General features: G+C 51.6%; 2 protein-coding genes across 33 annotated transcripts in view; both read right to left on the bottom strand.

The window, feature by feature from the left end:
• Positions 1 to 2394: 2394 nt before the first annotated feature.
• STAC3 (SH3 and cysteine rich domain 3) lies at positions 2395 to 8522 on the bottom strand. Its single transcript, XM_043889477.1, has 12 exons — positions 8327 to 8522; positions 7573 to 7633; positions 7045 to 7312; positions 6703 to 6800; positions 6417 to 6489; positions 5459 to 5556; positions 4065 to 4131; positions 3834 to 3883; positions 3480 to 3565; positions 3245 to 3296; positions 3027 to 3164; positions 2395 to 2849 (listed from the first exon to the last, which is right to left on the bottom strand). The coding sequence occupies exons 2-12, from the start codon at positions 7630 to 7632 to the stop codon at positions 2751 to 2753; spliced, it is 1089 nt and encodes a 362-aa protein (XP_043745412.1). The 5' UTR covers position 7633; positions 8327 to 8522; the 3' UTR covers positions 2395 to 2750.
• A 1990-nt stretch (positions 8523 to 10512) lies between these two features.
• The window catches only part of R3HDM2 (R3H domain containing 2), a 158711-nt gene continuing 142483 nt past the window's right edge, over positions 10513 to 26740 (bottom strand). For 18 of the 32 annotated variants that reach the window (XM_043889319.1, XM_043889311.1, XM_043889230.1 and 15 more), the window contains 12 exons: positions 25685 to 25786; positions 23742 to 23984; positions 23268 to 23394; positions 22873 to 23033; positions 22263 to 22417; positions 20515 to 20615; positions 20188 to 20268; positions 15052 to 15221; positions 14498 to 14645; positions 12851 to 13062; positions 12418 to 12502; positions 10513 to 11551 (listed from right to left, as the gene is read on the bottom strand). In XM_043889319.1, coding sequence (XP_043745254.1) covers positions 11211 to 11551; positions 12418 to 12502; positions 12851 to 13062; positions 14498 to 14645; positions 15052 to 15221; positions 20188 to 20268; positions 20515 to 20615; positions 22263 to 22417; positions 22873 to 23033; positions 23268 to 23394; positions 23742 to 23984; positions 25685 to 25786 — 1926 coding nt within the window. In that variant the 3' untranslated portion in view covers positions 10513 to 11210. The remainder of the gene's footprint in view (positions 11552 to 12417; positions 12503 to 12850; positions 13063 to 14497; positions 14646 to 15051; positions 15222 to 20187; positions 20269 to 20514; positions 20616 to 22262; positions 22418 to 22872; positions 23034 to 23267; positions 23395 to 23741; positions 23985 to 25684; positions 25787 to 26740) is intronic. The other 14 variants (XM_043889395.1, XM_043889403.1, XM_043889414.1 and 11 more) reach the window with 7 other exon arrangements.

Here is a 26740-nt window from a genome sequence, read left to right as displayed (position 1 = left end):
AGAGTCTCACACCCACCCATGCTGATGCTGCTGCCTCTGCCCTGCGGTGGTGAAGTGTGGCAGAGAGGTCACTGGGATCCCCAAAGAAGGCCTTGTTAGTCTAGCCATGTAATGAGGTTCTGATGACAGGAGATGCCTGGGGCTGCGGACACTGAGCCACTGCTTAACTGCCTACAAACTTCCTTTCCCGGCCCCCAGAGCCAGTGGTGTGGGCCTTAGCCCTCTCTGGCTACAGCCAACCCTGCTGGCTTCAACCCCCAAAGCTGAGGGAGAGGCAGGAGAGCCATAGAGGGGGATCGGAGGCTGCAGAGGGAGACTGCCAGGATCCCCAACAGGGCCAGGAGGCAGGCTCACACCTGGTGCTGCCCAATCGTCTCACTTCAAGGGGCACTTTTCTTGCTCAGAGCCAGGGGGCCCTGGGGAGGGGTAGGATGTTGGTTATCCTGGACCCTCCTTACCCGACCCCTCCTTCCGTCTGCTTTCAATTCAGTCAGCTCCTTGGCCCAGACTTATGACCTTTGCAGCCTGAGGCAGCATCATCCATCACCCAGGCGGCTGCTAGTGGGACTGAGGGGCTCTGGGGGCTCACGCAGTGTCGCTGGCCCTCCCGCCTCCATCTCTAGAGACCTGCTCTCTGCCCGCGGGCCAGGGCTCAATGGGCGGGGCAAGTACTGCGGGGAGGGTGTGACCAAGGGGCTCAATTGCTATAAATGGGCCTTGTGTCCCCACCCCTGATAGCCCAACACCCTGTCCTTCCAGCGCGGCACAGCCTTCCCGCTCCTCCCGCCCTCCCTCTCTCGGGCCCTTTGCTTAATTTCCTATTAACTGCTGATAAATCCAATTAAACCGCCGCTCTAATTAGGGACAGCTGCCGGCTCTGGGTGGAGGGGGAGGAGGGTGCCCCCCCCCCGAGTGTAGGGGGAGAGAACAGCAGCTCTCTCTGCTTCTCGGAACCCCCACACCAGCATTGCCGCCCAATGAGCCAGTAAATTGGTTTTGCTTCAGCATTGGGGGGGGGGCTCTCGAGGATCTTGGGGAGCTCTGGTTTTGAGTCCCTTAGACCGCTTGATGAAGAGTTGCGACCCAAGTCCGAGCCGTCCCTGCTCCCTCCGCCGTTTGGTGATAGGTGGATCCTGAGGAGGGATGGGGGCAAAAGGTTTGATTTGTTTGCGGCCGTGGAGAGGGGTCTGTGATCTGCTCCCGTTCCAGCCCAAGTGCGGTTCAAAGGGGCTGCCTGACTCTTCATTATGACCCCGCCGCCTCCCTGAGGCGTCCCGGACAATCAAGGGCAAAGGGAACAGGAAGCCGAACCAGGTTCTGAGACGAGTCTTCTCGTGTGCTTCCCTACCCCCAACGCACCTCAGCCTTCTGGATTGAGGGGGGGCGCTCCCGTCCTGGGCCCTCCTCTTCCCCAGCCCAGCTGAGCCTCTGCCCTCCCCCGCTGCCAGCAGCAGATGGTGCCCGGGCTCCCGCTGCCAACCTTGCTAGGCGGTGCCAACCTCAGGCCTGGCAGACAACAAGCAGACTAGAAGAGGATCTCTTGGCTGGCCAGGGTGACCCTCCCCCACTCGCCATCAAGCTCAAGACCCTCGGCCGGCCTCATTCCCCGGACCGCCCGCCCCAGCTTGCCTCGCTCTCTGTTCCGCTCCCAGGCCCCTAAACTCCTGGGTCTCCTTCAGCTTCCTTTCCCACACCTTCCGGCTCCCGGCCACCTGCCACCGTGACCGGGGCCGGCACATTTGCATATTTACATATGCAAATAATAACATTTGCATACGGCACACCACCGGGGCGGCTCAAAGCTGTCTGCCCCGCGCCCTCTCTCTCGCTACCTGTCGCTAAGGGCTGGGGCGGGGGCCGCGCGGGAGGGGTTAGGCCCCCCGGTCTCGCTAGCTCAGTTCCCGGAGGATTTGAGTAAGTGTTGCCATGGAGACGGCACGCGCCCCACCCCCTCCCAGGCCGAGGGTCTCGAGCTTGGAGTCTCCAGTTCTCTCCTCTCCCCCCCACCCCCGCCCATCCCATCCCTCGCACTTCAACCGAGATCTTGCATCGCCCCCTGGCGGCCTAGCTCGGAACTGAGCCAGGGTCGAAAATGGCCAGGGGCTGCCCACGGCGAAATCGCTCAGAGCTCTGGGGAGCTGCCCTGCTACTGGATCCTGCTCCCAGCGGCAGGGGCGCGGGGGCCGTGACCTCAGTCCGACTCTCTTTCTTCACTGACGACAGAGGCCTTGCCGAGCGGACGCGTCTATCTCCCCGCCTCGCGCCAGCCTCAGCCCAGGTGGGTCTCGGGTTACTCGATGGTAGTGAGGGGAGACTGCTGGGGAAGATTCTCCACCCCTTCGGAGGCCTTCTCCTCCCTCTCCCCTCGGCCCCCAGTTAAACAGCAAACTTTTCTTAACTTTTGTCAAAACTTTAATAAATTCGCAATATTCGATGGTGCGTCTCAACCCCCCACCCGTCTCCCTAGTAGAGACGCATTCTTTCTGCCCCCACCCCCTCCCGATTTGGAAAAAAAAGGCTGGGCCTGAGGGTTGCGAGTGAGGCTGCTCCAGGCACCAAGAATCCGACGCCCTCGGCAGGGGAGGGGGACGGGAACCAGTCCCTTCCTGGAAGCCCCGTCACGTTTCGGTGGCCTTCCCAGCCCTCCCCAACCCAGCCTTGTAGTTGCTTTCGCCCCTTTTCTCCCCAACCTCCACTGGGCCTGCCCAGAATGGGGTTTGGGTATCTCCCACTGGCAGGCGTCAGCACGCCTAAATCTCCTCCAGAAAGTCGGTGGGGAACAGCCCCACCTTGCGGCCGGTGTAGACCTTGACGTAGCCGCCGGCTTCATCGCCTTTCTGCACCACAATCTAAAGGATTAAAGGACGGGGGAGAAGAGAAGTCGAGAGAAAATGCAAAAGAGCTGAGCAAGGGAGCCCAGAGCCACGGGGGCCCAATCTAGTCCCATGAATGACTTATGATCTGCAAGGAGTGTAGTTGGCAGAGGAGCCTCTGGGCCTGGTTTTGAGTTGGGGCGCCAGAGCTACCTGGTCCTTCTTGAGTGTGATCTGCCCTATCTCGCGGTTCCCCACGAAGGATCTCGTTACGCGGTGCACACGCTCTCCAGCCCGGACCCGAATGATGAAGTTTGGAGGGAAAAATCCAACCTTCTCCCCTATCTTCCCCTAGAGGGAAGGAAGGTAGGAAGAATTAATCTCACAGTCTCGGTTCTGAACTCAACCCGCGTCCCAGCTGAGCCTCTTACCCGCCACCACTCCTCATTGGAGTCATCAATGACTGTGATCTTCTCTCCAGGCCTTGAACAGGAAGGAAGGGGCCTCTGAGATTTAGGGACCTTACGCATTTGGTCTCTTGGCTGTGCCCAGGTCCAGCCCCAATAGGCTCCACGCCCTGATTCCCCCCTTTCCTCTCCCATTGGGCACTGGGCTCCCCCCTCTCCACTCCCAGGACACCCCCACCCCAATCCTAAGGCCTCTCACGGGAAATCCAGATCGTCCTTCTCCAGGGCTTTGAATCGATAGAGGGCCACAAAGTAATGAGACTGCTGGAAGCCAGGCTGCTTGTGCTGAGGGCGAAAGGGGGTGAAGAGTCTCAGGGCTCCTCTGTCCCACACCGAGGCGCAGGCGGCCAAGGCAGGGACGTCTGCCAGACACACTACATTCCACCTCTCTTCTGAGGCCCTGAACTGAGAGGAATGTGTTGGCCATGTGTGTGGGTAAGGTGGTGAAGAAGGCAGGGTGAAGGAGGGCTGGAACCCATGGGATACGCGTGAGTGCTGTCAGACCTGGGCTGGGGAGAGGACCGGGGTCCCCTTAGGGAGAGAAGGTTCTCACTTTGTCATCAGGCGTCTTCTTTTCCGCTTTCTTATCCCCCTCAGGGTTTCCTAGAATGGGAAACGCCGACAAGTTGTCTCTGCTTTTGGACGGTAGCCCTCAGCCCCTTACCTTTCTGTTCCAGGGCCTCTTATCGCCAAACCTGGCATGCCCTGTGGCTCTCCACCCCTGGGGCCACGACTGAGCCCCAACCCTCCTCCATCCCAATGGACGGAGGTGGGTGTTACTCACCATCCTGGGGTTTGCCTTCCTCTGGTCTGGCAGACTCTGGCTCCTCTTCCATCATGGCCGCTAGGGGCTGGAGAGGGTACCAGCATTAGGGAGCTGCTGTCCCGAAAACCCACGCTGCCCTGGCTGTCAAGTCAGTCCAGAGAACTACAGAAGAGGAGCTCAGGTTTGGAAGGAGCCTTGGAAGAAGTATCTAGCCAACCACCTGCCTACTGCACAGACTTGCTCTGAAACATCCTGCTAGGTTACCACCTAAATTGTGCTTGAATGTAGGTGACAGGAAGCTCACTACCTTGCAAAAATCCACGTCTTTTATGTAATGTCTGCTTTTCATAATATTACAGTGTTTAAGAGAAAAACAGGCAGCACAATTTTTGCAATTCCTTTAAGACAATAGAACCTGAGTGGGCTAGCCTCTCTGGAAGCAGTCAGATCACACTGATAGTGCCTTAGAAGTCACGGCTCACTCCACAGAAATCCCTAATTTGCACCCAACCTCCATATCAACTACTTTGAGTCCAGATCTCTAGTTGTGTTTTTGTGCAGTTTTTTTTTTTTTGATTCAAGAACAGTCAGGTATTTTTTCCTTACAAAAATTTTGGATTATTAGTTCTTGGTCTTTCTTTATAGTCTGTAACATTTTTGAATATATTATTCAGTGTATAAGTTTTCCCTCATAGGTTTTCCTACAAACTTCATGGGACATATCATTTATATCTTCATTTGCAGCAGTGAGAAAAATGTCCATAGGTGAGAACCAAGGACTAAAACATGTCAAAAAGCATCAGAAACCTCCCTATAGCTACAAACTCCCTAAAGGACCAGGATGCTTTGGGTGCTCTCATTCAACTAATTTTACAATCCATCTAACTGTGATCATTATCTACATTAGTCCATCCTTGTTGTCCAGAAAAATATAAGGATATGCTAACAAATCCCTTGCCGAGCTGAATACAAGTCTATTGTATTACCAATCTAGGAAATGAAGGTGCTCTTGGCCACAAGCTTTGTGTCTCAGTTTCCTCATCTTTAGGATAGATGAGTCAGAACAGATTGTCTTCATGGGCCCTTGTGGGGTTCTAGAACGGCATGACAAGTTCGCCTTCCCAAATCCAAAAGCATCGATCGCTTCTGTTGCCTGGCAATGCCAGAGGCCTAGGCCCTAGCCTTTAGTTGAGTTATGGTAGTTAATCTGACAAGTTCAGAAGGGAGTTCCTAGAGCTATAAGGAGATGCTAAACTGAGGCCCTTTAAAGTTTCACACAGAAATTTGTCTGCTGGGTTATGTGCGGTTTTATGGGAAAGGGATCCCTACTTTTGTCAGCTTTCCAGAGAGGAGACAGGACCTGCTCACTGGGGTATCTGGAACGGATCTCAGTAGGAAGATTGGGTGCTCACATTTTTCTTATCTGCCTGTCCCTTTTTCCGTTCTTTGTTTGCCATGATCACCCCAGTGCGAAGAGTTTCAAACACAGGGTCATTGCGATTGGCAGAAGCTAGTTGGAATGGGAGAAGAAAAGAGATATTAGTGGGGAGGCAGAAAAAGACTTGGAGGAAAGTCTCCTAAGTAAGGGAGAGATGGGGCTGAGTGACAGATACCCGAGTGTGTGTGTTTAGCATCAGAAAAGTGTCAGCTGGGTATACCTAGGTCACCAATTTATAAAGAACTCTAAAGACATCACTGGAAATATGATGGAGAAAAATATTTACCAGCACTCCTTCTAGGCTGAGCATTATATGTTGTTAGAAAGACAACTCTACTAGTAAGTTGCTTGGGAGCTGGGGAATGCTCAGAATCACTCTTTTCAAGGAGAGTGGGTCCTTTGTGTAACTGTTGGCTTTTATTCCTCTGAGTGGCCTGTGCAAGCTGGGATAGTACCAGCAGTGGGTTCTTCTTTTTTTCCATCCATGCTCCTTCGCAGAGAGTTCAGCCTCTTCTCCAGATAAAGGTTGAGCAAATTATCAACGAATACATTTTAAAGGGGTGCCAAATTATGAATCTTCCCAGGATGCCCCCAGCTCTTGATCTGGCCGTGAGTCTGGCGTTATTTTTTAATACGGAGATGGGGAGAGTGTAGTTCATGGTTACAAATGGTTTTGCATAGAAAGAGCAGAGTTTGAAGTCAGGCAGATGAAAGTTTCGGTCTTGGTTCTATCTCTTCCTTACCATATAGAGCTAAATCTGACCTCCCCCAGCCATCAAACACGGGGATACTGACTTTGTATCCAAGATGGCTGAAACACTAGATTGAGTGAAAATGATGGGAAATAGACTCTGTTTCAGAATTTGGCTTCCAAATCTGGAGACGGTGCTGAAACCACCTCTAGGCTCTCCCACTCCCTCAGGTTCACTTACAGAGGTCTTTGACACAAGCGTACTGCTGGTTGCTGTAGAGTGGAGAGCTATAGGCCCGATGGAAACCGGGGGGCTGTGGGATTGGACAGGAGACGGCATTAGAGACATAGGGCAGGCCCGGGGCCCCGTCTCTCCCCCGAGTGTCTGCCCCTCCTTGGAGTGGGAGATGGGCTGAGGAAGAAGCAGCAGGGCGATGGGCGGGATGACTTGAGGAGGGGCTGGCAGAGGAGGAAGCTGGCCATGGGTCCGCTCCCTTCTGCTCTCTGGCTGCCCAGAGCCTACTCACGATCTTGCCGAAGCATCTCTGCATCTCCACGTAGGGCTGACAGTGCTCGTGGATGTTGGTTTTGCAGTTCTTACAGCGAAGCCCAAATTTGTTGTTGACTTGGGAGACGGGGAGAAGATCGGGAGAGGTTCCTGACCTGCCCCCCGCCCCCGCCTTTGAACAGCTGCTGCCGCCCCGGCTCTCAGGCCCCTGTCCTGTCTGGGAGCCAGCACTGTCTTGCAAGTACCTTCTTAGAGCCAGGTCTTGCCACAGCCTGTCTGGTAAGACAAACGCTTTTCTCCTAAACCCTCTCCCCCACCCCTGCCTTCAACAGCACACTCCCCACTTCCCTTCGTGACTCACGCACAATCATCCGGGCACAGACATCACAGAACTTGGGCTTCTTGAAGAAATGATCTCTGAATTTGTGAGGTCTGTCATTAACAAGCTTAGGAGGCTCTGGGGGCGGCTCCTCCTCCTCCTCCTCCTCCTCCTCCTCTTCCTCATAGATGTAGTAGATGGGCCCACCTCCAGCTCCCACCGCCTCCCCGTTGGCCTGGGGCTCTGGGGGAAGCTCCATCTCCTTTGTCCCTGTAGACTGCTTCCTGAACAACTGTTTCAGCCGCTGTAGCTGAGGGAGGGAGATCCAGTGTTGAAAGAACTGTCTGGCTTTCTAGAGTAGGTAAGGCTGAGGCTAGCTATACCTTTTTCTACCTGGGACAAGGGCCACACTCCAGGATTAGGAGGTATGGGGGCTGTGGGCGTTGTCGAGCATTTTAACAGTAAGTGAGATTTTAACATATACAAGTGAGATCAATTCAAGCACTTTTCTTCAAGAGCTGCAGGGGCTCCCCAGCTCCCCACACCCGCTGGTCAGAGGCCCAGACTCACCCCACCCTTCCGAGTCTCTGATGGAAAAGAGGAGGACTCCAGCACCTCCTTTTCTGTCATCCTGCAAGAAGTTGGGCCCACCGTGAAATCTCATCCCCAGCTGCCAGTCTTCCCTCCCTTATTCCTGTCCCTTGTAGTAGGGTGGTCCTTGAAGGGGAGGCTTTGTGAGAAATTTGGTTAAAAAGAGATCCTTTCACAGGGTTTATGAGCAGGGTTAAAGCCCGGCAGACTAAAGAACTTCCCAACTAGCTCCTCAAACCAGTCAGCGTCCTTCTGCCCTGAGGGACAACCCAAGTTCACAGCCCCAAGACTTGCACAAGGCTGCATGGTTTAGGGATTTTCCCCTCTGTTTCTCCCGGAAACCTGGGGCAACAGCAATGTGACACACACCTTCCTAGATGCTCTTCCAAGAGGTTAACGTGTGTCCACAGCCTGCGCAGAGGATGGGCCGAGGACCGTGCTCCTCTAGCTCCTGTGAGCCCAGTGCCTAGTTCCCAGCCTGCCTCAGGCCTCAGCTATTTTAAGTTTTCGAGTAATATGAGCCTTTCCTTCCCTTACTGCTCTGTTCTCCTGATCCCACCCCCACCCCACCCTCCAATCCTAGCTCTTGTCCTGGAGTGGCATAATAAATTCACTCCTAAAACCCAAACTACTCACAAACAAGGAGAGAAATGAAGAGGCTGAACAGACTATGGATTGGGGAGGCTGGGGTGAGCAGTCCTCGAAGTGGAAAGAGGATGAAGAGGCAACTTACGTTCGGGATTCCCTAAGTCAGCTCACAGCCTGCGGAGGAGAGAGGGAGCCCCTGTGGTCTTGATGGTGGTGCTGGGGGAGGACTGGTCGTCTTCCTTGGGGGCTAAGCCCCCCAGTACCCTCTGTACTCACACCGGCTACCCAGACGGGGTTTGTAGACTTCCTAGCCTCTTGCCTTGGTGTCAGAGCTGAAATGACAGGTCTAGAGGAAAGTGGACAGCTGAGCGACAGAGCTGACACGGAGAAACCGGACACGGGGCGGGGGCTGGACCCTAACTCCTCCCCGCCCCCGAGCGCTGCTGCCTAGTTTTTCTTCTATGGTGTGCAGGTCAGAACTGGCTAAATTCAGGAAGGCACGGTGTCCGTACTGCATACTCATGTGCGTGAGTTTCTTTTTTTTTTTTTTGGTTGCTCCATAATAGCTTCTGGGATCTTAGTTCCCTGACTAGGAATCGAACCTGGGCCCAGTGAAAGCTCGGAGTCCTAACCACTGGACTGCCAAGGGATTCCCTCATGAGAGTGACTTTAAATAACTAGAGGTAAAGATGAATTATAAACAGCCTTCTTCATCCCCTTATCCCAAGGTCCAAACACCTCCCCAGTTCTACTCTCTCTGGAATCTAGCTTTCAACCTCTCAGCCACTGTCTTCTTGTGGCCACGTGTTTTTATACCCTCAAGCACTGATCTAGCCTCCAATCTTTAGGAAGCAAAGGGCTTGGAAACTGGTGAGGAAAGGAAAATTTGAATTTTCAGAACTCTTCAAAATCAGCTGATTGCTTTTCCGTCCACGGGAGGCTGGAGGAGCGGCTTGTGGCTCTTCTGTGAGGGAGTGGAGAGCATGTGGTACTGCTCTGTTCCCTCCAGCTGGCCTCAGAGATACCTGTCCCCTGTTCCCCTATAATCTTGTCCTCGGGGTGAACGGAATTCTAAAAGCTATTTTAAAGAGCCAGGCTGGGACTTCCATTTGAGAGGTTCTGGGGGAGTGAGGTCTAATGACCACATAGAGATGGTTCTGTCAGTGTTGGACAGAAAGCAACAGCTGTCACGCAGGGAGTCTTTGTTACCTGTAAGTGATGTGCCCCTTTCCCATCTGCAGGCTCCTGGAGGTAGGATGCCCAAGCCTCACGCTTCCTTCATCATTCTGATTCCCCCCTGGCATATGAACCAAGGGGTCAAGTAGATATCTGGCAGTCTTATCTTACAGGGACGCAGCCTCTTCCTACTCTGAGCTATGACATGGCTGAAAAAGGAGATACTCCCGTCTCAGAGGAGAGTAATTTGGAGACGGTAATGTCGTGTTGCTTTATCCTGTGTATCTGCGAGAAGTAAAGGATTGTGTCAGAGGTTGGGTCAGACTAACTTCAGAGGAGGCTGGCTAGAGAGACGCTGCTCTCCAGACCCCAGGGATTTCCACGGCAATGCGCCATGTCATTTCTACCTACTGCTCTTTTTTCTTTCTTTAAGGGGAGGGTGACATTGAGAAGGGGCTGCTGGGTGGCTCTGGGTCAACAGGCTCCTTCACGGCCCTGGTCTGACTGGCTGAACAACCGGGCCAGCTCTGTGAAGGCAGGGGAGGGCTCCACCTCACGGGCACGTGACTCCTGCTCACCCTCCTTCAGTCGCACAGGCCAGGGGCGGCTGAGCACACTGGGCAGTGTGACATCTTGGCACCACACGTTCAGCTGAGACAGCTTTCATTTTAAGAACATGCGATCCTGTTCCTATCAGGGAGAACCCAGCCCTCTGGCTCTGGAGTTAAAGCAAGGCCCAAGTCCTCCATCCCTGAAGAGTTTTCAGAAGATGAGATGGGCAGGTATGAGGCCAGCATCTTGACCCAGTTTTGACCTCACTCACACCCCTCTGGCTTAGCTACCAGAACCCTAAATGAATATCACAGAATTAACAGGGTGGAAGGAACCTGGAGGTCACCTAGTTAGTCCAGGTCTCTTACTTTACTGGTAAGAACTCAGAGGTCCAGTGCCTAGAGTGATGTGCTTCGTAAACCACCGTTCGTGGCAGAGTCCTGTCAGAGACCCAGCCATCTATCAACCACTTGTGAGGAGGATGGGACGCAGGGAACGGTCAGGCAGATACGTGTGCGTATGCCAGAGAAAGCCACCCAGCCCACACCAAGCCCGCGCGGCCCCCACCCACACCAGGGTGGCAAGAGAAAACAGGGACTGAGGTCCAGTGACAGATTTTTTTTTTATATTTAAAAACAAAATCAACCTCCCCCCAAAGAACCCCCCAACAAACAAAAAATCAGATTAAATAAAATTTACAGTGAATATACCCAGCAAACATCTGTATGTGCAATTAAATACTGTGTCTGTTACTGCGGCACAAACCTCAAACAAACAATATACAAGTGTTCTGGGGGGGTGGAAGGAGGCCCAAGTTTAAACTCTGTGGAGTTTGGAGGGACAAGATGGGGTGAGAGAAAGGGGAAATCAATTTTGTTTTTCTTAATTCTGTCCATATAAATATATTCATAAAGACCAAAAAAGAAAAGGGCGCTTGGGATGGTAAGGAAATAGGAGAACGGGGGAGTGTGGGACCCTCCCAATTCTACCTGACCAAAAAATATGAATTAATTTCATGGTGAGAGAAGAGATAAAAAATGATAGAAGAGGATGGGAAAGAGAGGGAAGTGGACATGGGCCAACCAGGGAAATGGAGGGACCCTTGGCAGGGGAGTGAGAAAGTCCAGTGCCAGCGTGAGTGTCTGTCTGTCTCCATCTGCATCCCCATGGTCTCAGGCTCCAGTTTAGTGTCTGTCTGTGGACCTTATCTTACTTTCTGCCTCTGTCTGTGGTCTGACAGGACCTCTTGACCCCCCCACCCTGCCCCCACCCCTGCCATGCTGGTCCCTTCTCTTGTCCATTTATTGGGAGCTGGCTCGCTCCAGGATCCTCAGGTCATAGTTCTTTTTGGCCACTCGAAGTTTGAAGCGACTCACGGAGTTGTTGAGGCGAAGGGAGGCATTCTGAGCAGCCAAGGGGCTGGGGAACACAGCCACAATGGTGTACAAGGCAGCGAGGTCCGAGTGGCGGCCGTTCTCAGCAGTCCCACCGTTGTCCCCCCCGCCCCCACCAGGCAGCCCCTGAGCATCCTTGAGCCACTGGATCTTGGCGCCGGACATGGCAAGCTGAGTGAAGAGTTTGTCTGCCTCGGTACGGGTGATGCCCTCCGGGAGATCTGTCACCTCCAGCACCCGTCCCAGAACTGGAAGGGGAGGAGAGAGGACGCGGCTGTGAGAGGCGCAGAGCAGGCGGGTCTGGACAGCGGCCTGGCCCAGGGGGGTCCGGGTGACGAAGTCTGTATACCACACCCTCAGAAGCCCAGCCTTTCTCACTCAATCCTGTCCTTCCTTCTCACATCAGCCCAACTCCCCACCATGCAGACTCTGATCAGGGCAACAGGGAGACACAAAGAGCCTTTCTCTTCTCTTAGCCTAGAGATGAAGGCAACAAGAGACTGGGGATCAGAGTGCCGGCGTTAAGGTCTGGAAACCTATACCTCAGCTCTCGCCTGGGGCGCCATCACCATGAAGAAGTATGGCTTTTGGTGATGTTCGTTCACAAAGTTAACAGCTCAATCTGAAATATGTCCCATCTCCTTCCCAGAGGCTGGCCCAGGTAGATTCGTCTTCCTTATCATCTAGGGAAGTCAGTTTCCCTTCCTTTTCTTGTTTAGCAAATTGCTTCAAACAGGAGATCCTGTATGCCTAGAATGGAAGGCCTCAGGAGGAGAGCTACTCCCTCACGTTCTAGTATCAAGCCTCTCCCAAACTGGGTCTAGGACTACCAGAGGTAGATATTCTAGATCAGGGTCAGGACCACTTCCACAAGATTCTCTGTTAATAGCAGGCTCAACAAACTTCATCATGTGTTACTCAGTTTTTACCCTCATCTCCCCGAGGCCCGGAGCAGCTTGGTAAGCAGGTCTGAGACACCTTCTCCAGCGTCTCCTTACTCTTGAACACAAAAGGGTCCTCCTTTGACTCCCCACTGACCCTAAGCTGGCCTTTCTCGCCATCCTGGACTGGGAACGCAGAGCCGGAGGCTTAAGCTCTTCCCGCGGGGACTCACCGACGTCTGTCGTCCCCAGGTCAGTGGAGGCAGATTTGAGCGCTTGTCTCTTGCTCCGGTTTCCATGCTTCAATCCGCTCTGCCCCTGCAACGTTTGAAAGATAACTCTCATTCCAGGCAAACAATATTGACTGCCTTACATCCCAGTCTGTCTGAGAGATTCAGGAACAGTATGCAACCCTGAGGATCCCACCCTACCAGGCAGTCAGACTGGCCAGAGAGTGGCCAGTGAGAAATACAGGGCCCCCGCTCCTGGCACTGGGAGGGTGAGAAGAATGACCACAGGAGCGGGGCGGAGGCTCCTCCCACTTGGTCCACTCTCTCTGTGTTGTCTCCCTCGGCTGCCCAGCTGGCTGAGGTGATGGCTCAGAGGCAGGGGCCTGGACGAGGAGGAGACCCCAGCGGCCCTGAGGCTGACGGGAGACGCCCTTACCTGGTGCACCGTGTAAGCTGACTGGCCATGGAGCAAGGGCGGGCAGATGGACAGATTGTACTGGAACGGCTGGCCCAAGAGGGAGTAGCGACCGTCACCTGGGGGGAAGCACGGATGGTTTTCCGGGAGTTTGCGCTGCTTGGTGTGACTTCTGAGAGACTTCATGGGGCTTTGGAGATGGACTGCAACAATGCATACTGCTCCTACCGTTTCTGAGGCAGGAGCGCCCATGTCACTGACTAAGCGCGTCTTTCTTCCTAACCACCTTGGTTCTCAGCTGTGTCTTGGACAGAAGGGGTTATTAGGTTCCCTCATCTCTGAAGAAGGGCTCTGCTCATTGAAGACAAAAGGCCCTGGGGGAAACCTACAGATGCTTATAACTGTCTTTTATTTCTCATATGGTTGCTTCTCACCCTAAACCCAGGGCTCAAGTTTCTGACTTACATGAGAGGCAACACAGTGTAGTAGACAAGAGAGACCTGCAGCCAGACTATATTCAAACTCTGTCTCTGTTACTGAAGATGGGATGTTGGGTATGTTCTTCTCTCATCAGCACTGGTGCGGCTAAATGATTGTAAGATATAGCACCTATGTGTTACCTATTATTGGTGACAAATACTGTATTTCAGAGCACTCTGAAGTTTTAAACCATATTCTCATCTTAGGTCTGGTTCTAAGTTAGGTAGCATGGTAGCATACTCAGCCCTACAACACTAGTCAGTGGCAGGACTAGAATTTGACGTCAAGTCTTTGTTTTTTTTACTTTTTAAGAAATTGAGTTATTTCTGAAATAAAATATCGGCTATATGTGTTAAAGCTATAAAACTCTTAATTCTTGTAAATTCTTGGTTTAAAGTTTGACTGTGTTTACTAAAATGGTCATCTATGTTCTGCACTTGAGATTTGTGAAAAATAAAGTTTCTGTGGGAAGGTGACCTCTGGTTTCCTGATCATGGGAGGGAGGTGGTCGTCTGGAGCTCGGTGGCGTGGGACTAGGTTCCGTGGCCCACCCACCCCGGCTGGAGGGAGGGGCCAGGCCCCCCACCTGCCCAGGTGCAGGGGGCAGGACTGCCACAAGCCGGGTGGCGTCGCAGCAGACTCAAGTAACCTGTGATTCTGACGGAGAGCACGGCAGCAGCGCCAGGGTGCCCCCCTCGTCTGCGACAGCCACAGCGGAGCCCTCCTCTGGCGTCCCCCAGGGAACAGACAGCAAGAGCGGCTGTTCTAAGCTCCTGTCTGTCACAGTGAGCTGGGGGTGAACCCAAGTCTTTTCATTCAAACCCAGCATCCCCTTTTCTAAAACCACACTCTCTCTGACACACCCCATATTCCCAGCCCTCAGACTCAGTACTGATGAGTTAAACTCTTTGCTGTTCATTAGAAAGTTCAGGGAACTTTTCCCTGGCTCACAGTCTCTGGGGACTTGGAAGGAAATCTACATTCGTGAAGGAGATCTAGAGTTAAGGTAACTGGGCAGCACTCAAGAGGGGTGTGTCTCTGGCCTAAACAGGGACACTAAAGGCCGACTGGCTCCCACGGACTGGTTGGGCGGCCACAGTGATTCTCCGTCTGCTGCTGCCCACCGACCCCCCACTTGGGAATGGGGTGCGCAGGGTGAACCTGGCGGCTGACCGCAGCCCAGCTTACCCTGGGCGGGACCCCCGGGCCGGGGGAACTGTGCGAGGACAGGAAGGGGGCTGAGTCCTGTGCAGACGCTGCTGAGGCTGGTGACAGGAGAGGGTGCTGGAGACTGCGTAGGCGACACGACCGGGCTGCTGCTCATCTGCGTGCTGGCCTGGGCGAGAGAGCGGGGCACGCGTCACACACACACCAGAGCCTGCCCTCTGCATCACTCCGACAGCTCGGCTGAGGGCTACCTCTCTCAGCAAACTGCTCTTGCTGAGCTCTGTCAAAGTCAGAGTGCCCCTTCACACTGGCCCCTGAGCGCCTAATTAGTCGGTATTATTTTAATATTCACTTCCTGACAACCTGTTTTAAGTATTCCCTTGGCGTTTTTAAGCATGCGTCCTATCTGCCACCTCAGGTCTTAGGTTCCTTGAAGGAGATGCTCCGTCCTCTTTCCTGGGTTTCTTCTGAAAAGTGCCCAGGGTAACAGAGGCTGCGTGGTCAACGGCGAAGACGGCTTCCTGAAAAGTCTCTGGCCGCCTCCCTGCCAAGATAAGGCTGGGTGCAGGACTCACCTGGGGGCTACTCTCGGGACTGTACAGGTCTCCAGGTTTCTGACCCCGCTGGTCCATGCTGTAATATTTACAGTGACTCCACTGGACCATGGACGGGTTCTGGGGAGGCTGGGGTCCATTAGGGACATTCAGCTGCATGACCACCACACCCGGTCCAGAAGCTGACACTCCTGAGTGGCAGGAAAAAAGCAGCTGGTTGTGAATTCAAACCACATTTTAGCCTGTCAGCTAACCCTGGGTGGGAAAGCCAGTAAGCAAATCCACCCACTGGCTTCAGGGTCACTTAAACTGTGTCCTGCCAGGAATCTGAGACAGTTGCTGATTTGGTCTCTCTCTCTCTCCTCAAACCAGTGGAAGTGTGAGGGGAAGATGCCAATGCTCTCCTGGCCTTCACCTGGTTGAGGGGGTACTTTGGTAGGCTTGGCTGGAAACTACTCCGTCCTGTCATAGTTAGCTATTACCAAATGCCCAGGTCAGATTGCTCAAACGTCTGGGCATGGTACAGGTCCCAGGCTGGAGCTTGGGCCAGGGCTGCAGGCACGTGCAGGCTTTTCTGGTAATGGCTGCAGATAAGTCAGTGATCTCTGGTTGTTCTGGAGAAGATAAATGTGCAGAGCTTCACTAAGCCAGATCCAGAACATTAATTCTTGGGCAAGGATAGGGTGAGTTGGAACACTTCAAGTAGAGGGGATGGCATGGAGATATATGTCACATTCGGGAAATGACAAATAATTCAAGGTGCTAAGGAAGGCCCAGCAGCCACGCAGGGGAAGTACTAGGGGATGAGACACATCTCTTCATTTATTCAACAAACATTTATGGAACGCTTACCAGTACCAGTTCCTATGCCAGGCACTGGGTATACAACAACAAAAAAACCGGTCTCTACCCCAATGGAATGAACAGTCTATTAGAGAGTTGGACATTAAACAAATAGCTGGTGTCAAGAATCTGAAGCACATTCAGGTAAGGGTTGTATCCCAGAGGTGTTGGAAACAGGAGTTGTGCTTCAGACAGCTAACCCAAGTGGCCAAAGGTAAGACGGCTGAAGGGAGGGGCAGACTAGTGACTGGAAGACTGGTTAGAAGCCTACTGGAACAGAACAAAGTGGTTCTGAATTAGGGCAGTGAGAGCAGGAACGGAGCGGCAGGCGGAGACCCTCTGAAGACCTGACTGACAGGATGCAGCCCTGGGCTTTTAGTCCAGGCAACGACGGATGCAGTCCTACCCTCTCACAGGCCGGGGGGAGGAAAGGCTCACTGAGGAGGAATACTAAGTCCTGAATCTTCCTCACGGTGAAGAGCAACGTGAGGGGTCAGGGGGAAGCGATCTGACGGACAGTTCCTGCTGGGAGGGACGGGCGGGAGCCCCGCTTCCCCACAGGGGACTGTCCAGTGTGAGGGCTGCTCATGACCCGCAGCCTGCATCCCTGAGGGGGACAGGCTGAGTCCACGTGTGCGTGCGGCGGCAGGGGGATGGGGCCGGGGGTCGCTAGACGGAAAGCCTGCCGTGGTGCCGCTGTCTCAGGGCTCAGCGCTCTGGGGCTGCCACCATCCACGGCTTCCCGTGACAGGAAGTGGTGCAGCCTCTGCCCTGGGCACCAGTCACGCTGGGAAGTGAGCGTGATTGCTTTTCTCAGGTAGCACCGGTCAAAGAAAGGGAAAGAAATGGGGGGAGGTCTGAGAGCAGCTCAGGAGACACAGCATCTGCTGGGTCCTATTCCCCAGTTTGTGCCCCTCCCCCATCCTCCAGGGTTCAGCTAATCAGAGCGCACGCACTCAGAACGACAGGCTCACAGCTTCCCGTCCCCTGCCGGAGGGGACGGGGATTCATCAGCACAGCTTGTGGACCGGCCACAGGAAAACTGCGCAGTGGTGAAGCATCATGCATTTAACAACTCCCCCTTTACTTCAGTTGCTCTGGGCGCTGTATCTCCCATCCTAGCAGCTCCACCTGCACCAAAGTCCTTTAGCCACAAAACTGCAACTGACCTTCAAATAACTCACTGCTGAGGGGGCCAAGGCAAAAATGATCAAATCTACAGCTTTTCTGGAAGGCAACATATAACCTAAGCCTAATGCCCTGGGCCAGGAAAGGGTAGAGGATGTGTGAATGTGTGGGGTATGGGCAGAAGCAAGGCAGTAGATGCTCTCAATAATGCCAACATGTAGCCATAAGGAGCTATTAGGGGTCTAAAGTGGAGGGGGGAAGAGGACAAAGTCCTCATATTATTTTCTCTGATCCTAACAAAAACAAAGGCAGGGTTCTCAGTCGCAGCCTCATTCCTGAGCTCCTCCCCACACTGAGTCCTCCCCCGCTGGCCAGGAGCGTTGTTCCTTCACTCAGCCGAGGACAGAGAGCACTACTCTGCTGATGAGCTGATTTTTATGCTTCTCATCCTCAGGCCAGAAGCAGGTGGCATCCGTTAGCAGCTGAACTGTGGCCACTTCTTAATGCACATGGCAAAAAACTGCCCACATCTCCCAAAACAAAACCCCCCACGGCAGCGCCCAGTGACAGCACTTCCATATTATCAGGCTGGAGGAAGAAGCCTGGGTTAGAGTAGGAAGTGGGAGAAGGGAATTGAATAAGGAAATCAATTTCATCTTGAAAGCTCTGAAAAGAGAGGGGACGTGTGAATGGCTTTTTAAGTGGCATCATTAAACCTGGGCAGAAAGGTCGATTGGGCAGAGCAAACCCCATAAATATAAACAGATGACATTTATGTCTGGCAGAATTGGTTTTTGTTTAGTTGTTTTTTTGTTTTTCTTTTTTTTAAAATCACTGAGGTAGAAAACTGATAAGGCTTTTTCTTTACCATCTGGAATGAAATCTATGGGAAGGAATGTCCAGAGAAATAAAATCCCTCAGGCATCTTTCCCAAATTACAGGATATAATCCTACAGTATCTTCGTCTTTTTCCCTTTTTTGGTGGGGGAGAGGGTTATCTTCAGGAAGTGGGGAGAGAAAAGAGTTATCTCCGCTTTGGAAAGCCCTCAGCTACAAAATGAGCCAGGAAGTATGTGGGAAGCTATTTCTGTATGTACCTCACTCTGGCCACGCTGCTGTGTCACTGTGAGTTGAGAGTCTGTGCATGGGTTTCACTGCAATTTCATGTCCGTGTGCATCTTCCCAAGACAAGCCTGCAGAAACCTCAAAGGACCTGCAAGTCATTATTTTAGTGGGGAGAAAACTATTTCCTAGGGTTATGGTTATATCTAAAATCATAGTGGAGGAATTAAGGTCCAGGCCTGGGGGTAAACTGGGCAACTACAAAAATGTATTAATAAACCAGAACAGTTGCTCCAGGAACAGTCAATCCTAATCCCTGCCTTTATTTTTGGAAAAGTGACCATGCTGCTACACGGGAGAAGGGCGGGTGACTGTCCTCTGAAGGTGACACAGTGGCCCTTGTGGGCAGTGCTGGGCTTCTAGGTTTCCAGCAAAGGGCGAGCTGGAAAGGAAGGCAAAAGAAGCACTCTTCCTTTTCTTCCACTTCCTCTTAAGATTCCTGTGACCTGGGATTGAAGATTTTTAAGATCAGTGATATGGTGAATAGGTCTCTTAGATGATGTGGGTGGAATAGAGGGCATCATCTAGGAAAAGTACAAGGGGTCAGTCAGAAGCCTATGTCAATCAGGGTGGCTAGAAAGAAAGGAAATATACTAGAAAATTCTAAAGCAGCAAGGAAAATTAAGATGATGAAGAGGGTTTTGTCTGTTTCTATTAATTTGGGGAAGAGCCTAGATTATCTCCTTCCAATTCCAGTCCAGATCTCTAGTGCCAATTTTCAGAACGAATAGCTGTTTCAGTTTACTTATCATTAGGTCCACAGTAGGTACTGCAAAATTATTTTCACTTGATTTGTTTCTAATTCAAAGACCTTGTATTTGTATATGAAGAGATATAAACGCAGAGACCCAGTAGATACACTGATATACCACTAAGGATTTACACAGAAATTCACATACAACTATACCCATATGCACACGCACACACTTACTTAACAAATAGGAGAGAAAATGCCCTGCGGTATCAAGAACCACCACAGGCTACAGCAGTTCTTGGAGCTAGTTTCTATCATTTCCATACCCCGCTGGGAATTTCAAGGTCAACTGCCCCTGGCGGACACTAGGAGGTACAGCTGGAGAGACCAATAATGGAGTAAAGGGTAGTAAGGGTTGTTGAATTTTAAAACCTCAGCCTGTAAGAGATCCATGGTTGGTTTGGATAAAGGCAGAAATCATTACTCCTTGAAGCTAAGAATTGATCAGGTCTTGTGAGCAAGATTAATTCTGGAATTCTATTCCACAACACCCAACACAGAGTACAGAAAATCTTGTGTGAAAAATATCCCATTTCAAAAATATGAAAAACTGGCAAAATACCTTATCTCACCAGAAGAGGGCACTCTGACATTCCTACTGTAGAGTGGAATGAGGAAGGCTGGAGGCTGCCTTAAGACCCCCTCCCCTCCAGAACCCCTGAAGTCAATTTAAATGCAGTGCAGTGATATGTCAGGGCAGGGTGAGAGGGGAAGAGCAGTTGTTCTTGGTATATGGGGGGGGGGGGGGGCAGTTCTAGGCAAAGACAGACAAGCTGTGTGGCATTACGTGTACTGACATGGGGTCACCAGCCCCTCCAAAGAAGGCCTGTTTGCTTCCACTGGAGGGAAAGGGATAGAGAACAGAAACCTGCTGAAAATGCGTCAGAGGATGCAGCAGGGGCTAAGGAAAGTCAAAGGACCCAAGTTCAAGCTTTAGGATTGTGACCTTACACAAAATTTATCCCTCTTTTGAGTCTTAAATTTTCTCTTCACAAAGTTGTGGAGAGAATTAGAAGGACACAATGTATGTGAGTACAAATGAAAAATCGCTAAACAAATCTAAGATACAATTTTAGAAGCACTTTATCAGCCTCCCTCACACTCCCAAGAGGAAAGAAAAGCTATTTACAGGAAGAATGAGTGCAAGAGAGAGACAGAAGCACTTTATGTCGTAAAGGCACGTGAGTCGTAGCCAGTCTCAATGCTGGATTCAGCAGAGAGAGAGAAACGAAGGAGAGCGGAAGGAAACAAGGAACCAGCCTCCATGCGGTCCCCGGGGGCAGGGATCAGGATCAGGCACACCACCTCACCTCTCGAGGGGGTCAGTTCCAACACCTCTGGAAAACGCCAGCCAGCCAGGACTTGGGCCGTTCCTCCTGATGAAGTCACAGCTGGGGACAGGGCCCAGCCCTGAACCTTCTCTGCCCGACCCAGCCCTGCGGCCCGGGTCCTTCCCCTGCGGCCCGGGTCCTCCCGCAGCGCCCAGGACCCCTGCGGCCCGGGTCCTCCCGCAGCGCCCAGGACCCCTGCGGCCCGGGTCCTCCCGCAGCGCCCAGGACCCCTGCGGCCCGGGTCCTTCCCCTGCGGCCCGGGTCCTTCCGCAGCGCCCCGGGCCCCTCCCGCCTTCACGCTCTTACCTGAGTACTGCTGCGGCATCTGCGGCGGGCTGCAGGGAGAGGGGGACTGAGGCATCTGGTACTGCTCAGAGCCAGGAGGCTGCAGAAACCCCACGGAAGGGCTGCGGACACGGAGAAGAGGGGACTGGTAAAGCGGGAGAGGAGGAACACCGCTCCTGGCAGACAGCTGTGGCCTCCTGGGCCTCCGCTGTGGGACGCCAAGGCAGCTCCAAGCCATTCCCAGACCAATTTGCCATGCAATTTCTAAAATCACTCATCAGTTCAAAGTTAATTATATATATTTGTACTTGATCATCTTTCAATTAGGAAGCTGCTAATCAGTGCTACAGATGGAATGCTAGTGACACATACCCCTCCCAACAGTGTAGAAACACCAAATACATAACTCACGCAAGTGCACCCACACATGCACATGCACACACACACACACACACACACACACACACACACACACACTCACACTCTCTCTCAGAAACACAACAGAAACGCAAAGAGAGGGCCAGAAACAGACACACAGGGCTAGAGTGCTAGAGAGATGGGCAAAAACACAACTAAGGAGACTCAGGGTATTTTCTTAATGGCAAACACAGATCATCCTTTAAAGAAAAATAGGGGAAAATCTCACAAAATTCAAGACGCATTAAAAAAAAAAAAGAAATAAACACATGTACACTGAGAGAGACAGAGATACATCGAGCTAGGCCCAGACTGAGCTCCAGTCCCAGCTCTGCTTCTACTAACTAGTTGTATGACTTTGAGTAAGTTTCTTAATATCCCTAGCTGGAATTTCCTCATTTATAGAAGAAGGGCAGAAAATGAAACAAGGGGAGTGGACTAGATATTTCTAAGATAAACTTCTATCTCTAAAATTACACTCATTATACTAAGACATACGAGCTTCCCTGGTGGCCCAGTGCTAAAGAGCCCACCCACCAACGCAGGAGATGCAGGTTTGATCCCTGGGTCGAGAAGATCCCCTGGAATGGGAAATGACAAGCCACTCCAGTATTCTTGCCAGGGAAATCCCACAGAGAGACGAGCCTGGCAGGCTGCAGTCCACGGGGTCGCAAAGAGCTGGACACGACTTAGCAACTAAACAGCAACAACATACTACGGTATATAAACAGACGCACAGAGACGACACCTCAGATTCACCCACGGCTGCAGAGGCACATGGGAAATTCACATGTGTGTACACCAAACTGCTGCTTTGAAAACAATCAGCAGTCTCTATCTCATAGTTCTAAAACCCACTGATTAGAAAAACAAAAACTGGGGGAAATGATTAAGTCTCTGTTTCTGAAGCAGGAATTTTTTCCTGCTAATGAATTCTTATGCAAATATCAAATTAACAAGGAGCATGAACTCCCTCATGTTCTACCTGCTTTGGGGTACCCCTGATCTTTTTTTTTTTTTATTTTTTTTATTTTTTTATTTTATTTTTTTATTTTTTTATTTTATTATTTTTTTTATTTTTTTATATTTTTTATGATCTTTTTAAAAAATAAACATTTATTTATTTGACTGCACCAAGTCCTAGTTAAGGCATATGAGTCTAGTTCCCTGAGCAGGGATCGAGCCCAGGCCCCCTGCGTTGGGAGCACTGCATCTGAGCCGCCGGAGCACCAGGAAGCCCCTACCCCTGGGATCGTTACCCCTGCCTTTCTTTCCCATTGGAACAAAAGCCACGGTGCAACAGCTGCTGAAGGGCTGCGGGAGCCGCGCCCCGTCTCCCTGGGAGCCCTCACCTGGTGCCGTTCTGCTGAGCGGGCGGGATCATGCTGTAATACACGGGAACACCCCCTGCTGGGAGGCCCCCCTGCACAGATTGGCTTGCAGGGACCAGCACGGGCTGCTGGAAAGGCGGCTGGACCACGTTTTGTGAGTCATTACCCACTGGGACCTGGGTGAAGACAAGAGGAGAATGACCGCTTTTACTCGCAATGAAGTCACCCAAAGAACAGCTCAGTCATCACTGGACCGGGACACTCTAACCTCCTCCCCGACCTCGAGAGACCCTCTTACTCTCCTCACCTAAAGGAGACACTTGGTGCTACGCCCACTTCCCCCTCCTCCAAACATGCCTTTAGGCATCTGATGTACAGGAAGAAGCCTAATTTCCTCTAGATCCTACTTTTCTGGGCATATGCTCATTTGCATGGTATAAAGACCAAACAATTTAAATAAAGACTCTTCTCAGACTCTCTGGACCTTCTTTCAGAGGAAGAAACCCTACAAGTGCTAGAGGTAAAGCAAGCAGTGTTTCAGTGTTCGAGCTGTCAGCCTCGAGGACAGCTGTGTGAACTGTCCTTTCCTCATCCCGAGGACTGGGTCGTTCCCCACTCAGAATGCACCCACTTGGTAAGAAGGCAGTGGAGTGTACTGAACCACCAGGCCTTGCATCTGGCCCCCCACGCCGCTCCTCTGGTTGCTGAGCAGGCCCTGGTTCTGTGGCTGCTGGACCCCAATCATGCCTTGGTAAGCCGCCTGCTGCTGGTTAGGCATCATGGGCTGTAAACCTAGGGAGAGGCAGAGTAGAGAAGACATCAGCATAGCCTCAACAATGTTTAAGGAGGTCACACTCTCTTAGTCATTTTCCTTCTTTTTTGGAGATCACAGGTTCCTCTTTAGGACCCTAACCATTCCGGCCACTACTCCCCTCCCCCACCGCTTTTTAAACAGGGAGCGTAATTCTTTCCCAGTCGCTGTCCTTCCCTTACTCGCTGCCTCCTTACATCAGCAGTTCCTCTTACCAGGCTGCTGGGATGGCTGAGGCAGCTGCTGACCACGCTGGGGGCTGTAGGCCACCGGGTGAGACAGAGGTCGGTATTGCTGGTTGGAATTGGGATACTGTCCAGGGGAATAGTAAGACACCTGGATCTATGGTGAGAGGAAACAGATGTATGAGAAGGTCCCTCAAATTCAGCCCCCAACACCCCCTAACTATTAAATACATCACAGTTGATTTCAGGAGTCTATAAACAGAAATATTTTGGGTCTGCAACTACAGCATTAGTGTACAAGTTTGAAACAGAAGAGGAAGGACTTGTGTTATTTGACAGATGTCCTTCTGACTAGAAAGACAATTCTCAAGAGAAAGGTGGGGAAATGGAGGTGGGTAGCGGATAGGTATCTCCTCTGGTCTGTCTAAACTAGAGGAAAAAAGAAGGTTTATAATACTGGATAAACTGAATTCATGATTTAGACTGGAAACCCAAGCCACTCACCTGTTGAGGGGGCTGCATGTAGCCCTGGGGTGGCAGGACTTGCTGAGAAGGTGGTGCATGGCTAGAGGTGGGATAGTTGGAAGGAGGGAGGGGCTGCCCTGTAGAGGCCATGATGAAGCTAGTCTGCTGAGGGTGCTGGGAGATAAGTGGGGGCTGGAACAGAGCTGAGGACGGGTCAGCTGCTTCAGTAGAACCTTGGCGGCTAAGGCTCATTTGTCCAAAGGGGTTGCTGAGATCATCTGCCTGTTGAGAGAGTGGGGGAGACCCAAGGACTGAGGTCATATCAAGTCCCAGGTCTTTGACTTCAACACAGACAGACTGACAGAAACAGCAACCCTCTCTACCGCCCTCCTCACAGCAGTCTGGGACGTCCCCACCTCTGTGCCCTGGGGGGGTCCTTTCTGGCCCAAGCCTCTGTCATGTGGTGTTTCAAATTGCTATGACTCGAAAGCTGTCTGAAGCCCAACTCCAGAGCCCGTCTCCCTATCACATATGAGGTAACAACGGCCACTATGATTATGACCTTTATTAGAATTAGTCCTGGGGAGATGGGAGCAATGACACAACTTCTATACATAGAAAAAACAGGACAAACTAGGGGGTGGAAAAAAAGACTATTTAAGTCTTTCCATTTCCTGTCTTCCTCATGCCTCCAACCATGCCAAGGGCCTATATGTTGTCATAAATCTCATTTTTATAATAAAGGACCCAGATAACACCTTGTGTGGATGATCGGTAGGTTCATGTGGCTCCCCAGCTCTGCCTAAGCATTGGAAAGACTGGTGGGATCCCAGCTCCTGCTGCTTATCTCCTTACTCCCTCTTGAAGTCATTTCCACCTCTATTCTCTGACACTTGCCTAGTGTTCTCCTGCCCTTCAGAAACCACTTCCAATTCTCACCTCTGAAAGGAGGCCAGGGTGAGCCGCTGAGCTGGGGAGAGAGACTGACTGACTAATCTGTAATTGCCTTCTCTCTCAGCCCTCTTCTCCAAGCAGCTAGGGTGAAGGTGTTCCATCTCTCACTCGTATAGCGGTAGGTTAGTCTGTTAACTTTCTCATCTCTTTTGCTCCACGGATAGTAATCAACATACACATACACATACACATGCAGAGCAGAAGTTCTTCTGCAAACGAAACTAGTAGAAACAAAAGCTAGTACTTTCCTGTGGTTTCACTCAATTTTCAGGGATCTGATCTTAGCTATTTTGCTAACGTAGTGGGAAGGAAGAGATGACAAGAGCACTGGATTGCAGTTACCATTTTGAGGTTCATATTCTAGAACTTTTCAGTATGGAGCTAAGAGGTGGAAGAAAAGAAGGGATTCTACTGAAAAAGCAGACAGGTATGATTAACACAAAATTGGAAAAAAGTCAGGGCTAGAAGTCACCAACTGTGAGACAGACCAGATCTTTAAAAGGATTTGTTGTCAGGGCACAAACAATCTAAACAGCACATGCTGTACAACAGAAGAGGGTTTTTATGTGAAACAGGGAAACATCTGAAGCTTTTACCAGTGGTACCAGAGAAATCTGCAACTGTGCTTTTATTTTTAAAGGAAATTATAGAGAATCATTCTCTACAGTACAGAATACACTGGGTTCCTCCAACATGGCCGGGGAGCAGATGGGATGGAGAATGCACATGGAGGAGAGGAAGAGGAGCCCAGGTTAGATCAACGTCTCATCTTGTTCCCCCTCCTGAAACTCAGGGGAACTCTGTGCTCTGTCTTACACTCAGGCATCTTTGATGCCTGAAGTACTGTGAGGAGGTCACTAGAAATGAAGTATAGTTCAGCCTGTGCCGGCCCCTAAAGAAGAAACATGTTCCTAACAATGGTCCTCTAAAAGGCATAACTGCTTTGCAAGGTTGTCACAGACTGCCCAGACATGCCCACAGACCAGGCCACACACGAACAAGACAAAAAGGGGGAATGGCGTTTATACCATGTTGTACTGCTGGGGCGGAGAGACTGGCAGAAGAACTTGGGGACAGGAGCCTGGAGAGAACTGAACAGGCTGCGGAGACGGCTGCAGAGCCGGGACTGGCTGTGGACCAGCAGTGAGACGTGGGAAGGCGAGAGCAAACGGAGGTTAGGGAGGGGCGGGGAGGGGGCGGGGGTGAGGCAGAGAAGGGGAGGAAGGGAGGAACAACAAGGTTAACCGTAAGAGAAATTTCACATGAAGAGTAAGGCAGCTGAGCAGGCTGGAGACCAAGTCTGGGACGTGGTCTCTAGCTTTCGTATCTTTGACAAACAGGCCATCTCCCCTATCAGTACAGACCCACTGCAGACACTCCACCCCATCAGCCGCTCAGAACTCTGTAGCTGCTGTATACAGTCTTAGGACTCTCAGAGCTAGGGTTTGCCGCCTGATTCTAAACACAGTTTTTTCCCTAGGCATTTCTCCCAGGCACAGGACTCCTGGGGAGCATAACCCTCCTTGAGAAGGGACTCCTGCTTCTGTAGGAAGGGTCATCCAAGGTTTAGCTCGGCTCTCCCAGGCAGGCTCCTGACTTCACACCACAGCTCTTTTGAAAGAGTGCTCATTCACAAGGATCGTCTCCCTCCCGAAGGCAAAGAAGGGAAAACAAGCCAGTTCCTCCTGCTCCATGATTCTCCCGTGCTCCTCCCGGCTGAGAGGGCAGTACTAAAAATGCTCCCATAAGCACACACGGAAGGATTTAGGAATAAAATATAAATAGCCGACTTTTAGCTTTTGTTCCTTGGGTTCCTTCACTTGCCTCAAGCAGGAGGATTGTTTATTAGGGACATGGCGTTTTCTAAACCAACTAATAAGGAGTTATTTTTTCTCTCCTCTTCCCCTCCGGTCATTTCAATCACCTCATCAGCTCTCCAGTCACGGGAGGCAACACTGAGATACACTGCTCATTTACATACACTTATCCCATTACCACCTCACAGTTAGCTGATGTGGAGATGACGTGTATTTGCAATTAAGGTAATAGGGCTCAGAGAAATTAAATCACATACCCAGGATCAC

Source organism: Cervus elaphus, chromosome 3 (assembly GCF_910594005.1).
Source record: "Cervus elaphus chromosome 3, mCerEla1.1, whole genome shotgun sequence".
In the NCBI taxonomy this organism is placed as follows: domain Eukaryota; kingdom Metazoa; phylum Chordata; class Mammalia; order Artiodactyla; family Cervidae; genus Cervus; species Cervus elaphus.
The sequence above is the reverse complement of the archived record's forward strand: the minus strand, read 5'-3'. Positions and strand labels throughout refer to the sequence as shown.

Excerpts from the sequence above, each read along its gene's own strand:
- STAC3 (XM_043889477.1), bottom strand. The coding sequence starts at position 7,632 with ATGACAGAAAAGGAGGTGCTGGAGTCCTCCTCTTTTCCATCAGAGACT. Across the intron at positions 5,557-6,416 it reads CGCTTGTGTCAAAGACCTCT|CTTCTGCCAATCGCAATGAC; the intron begins GTAAGTGAACCT and ends CATTCCAACTAG. Across the intron at positions 3,165-3,244 it reads CCAATGAGGAGTGGTGGCGG|GGGAAGATAGGGGAGAAGGT; the intron begins GTAAGAGGCTCA and ends CCTTCCCTCTAG.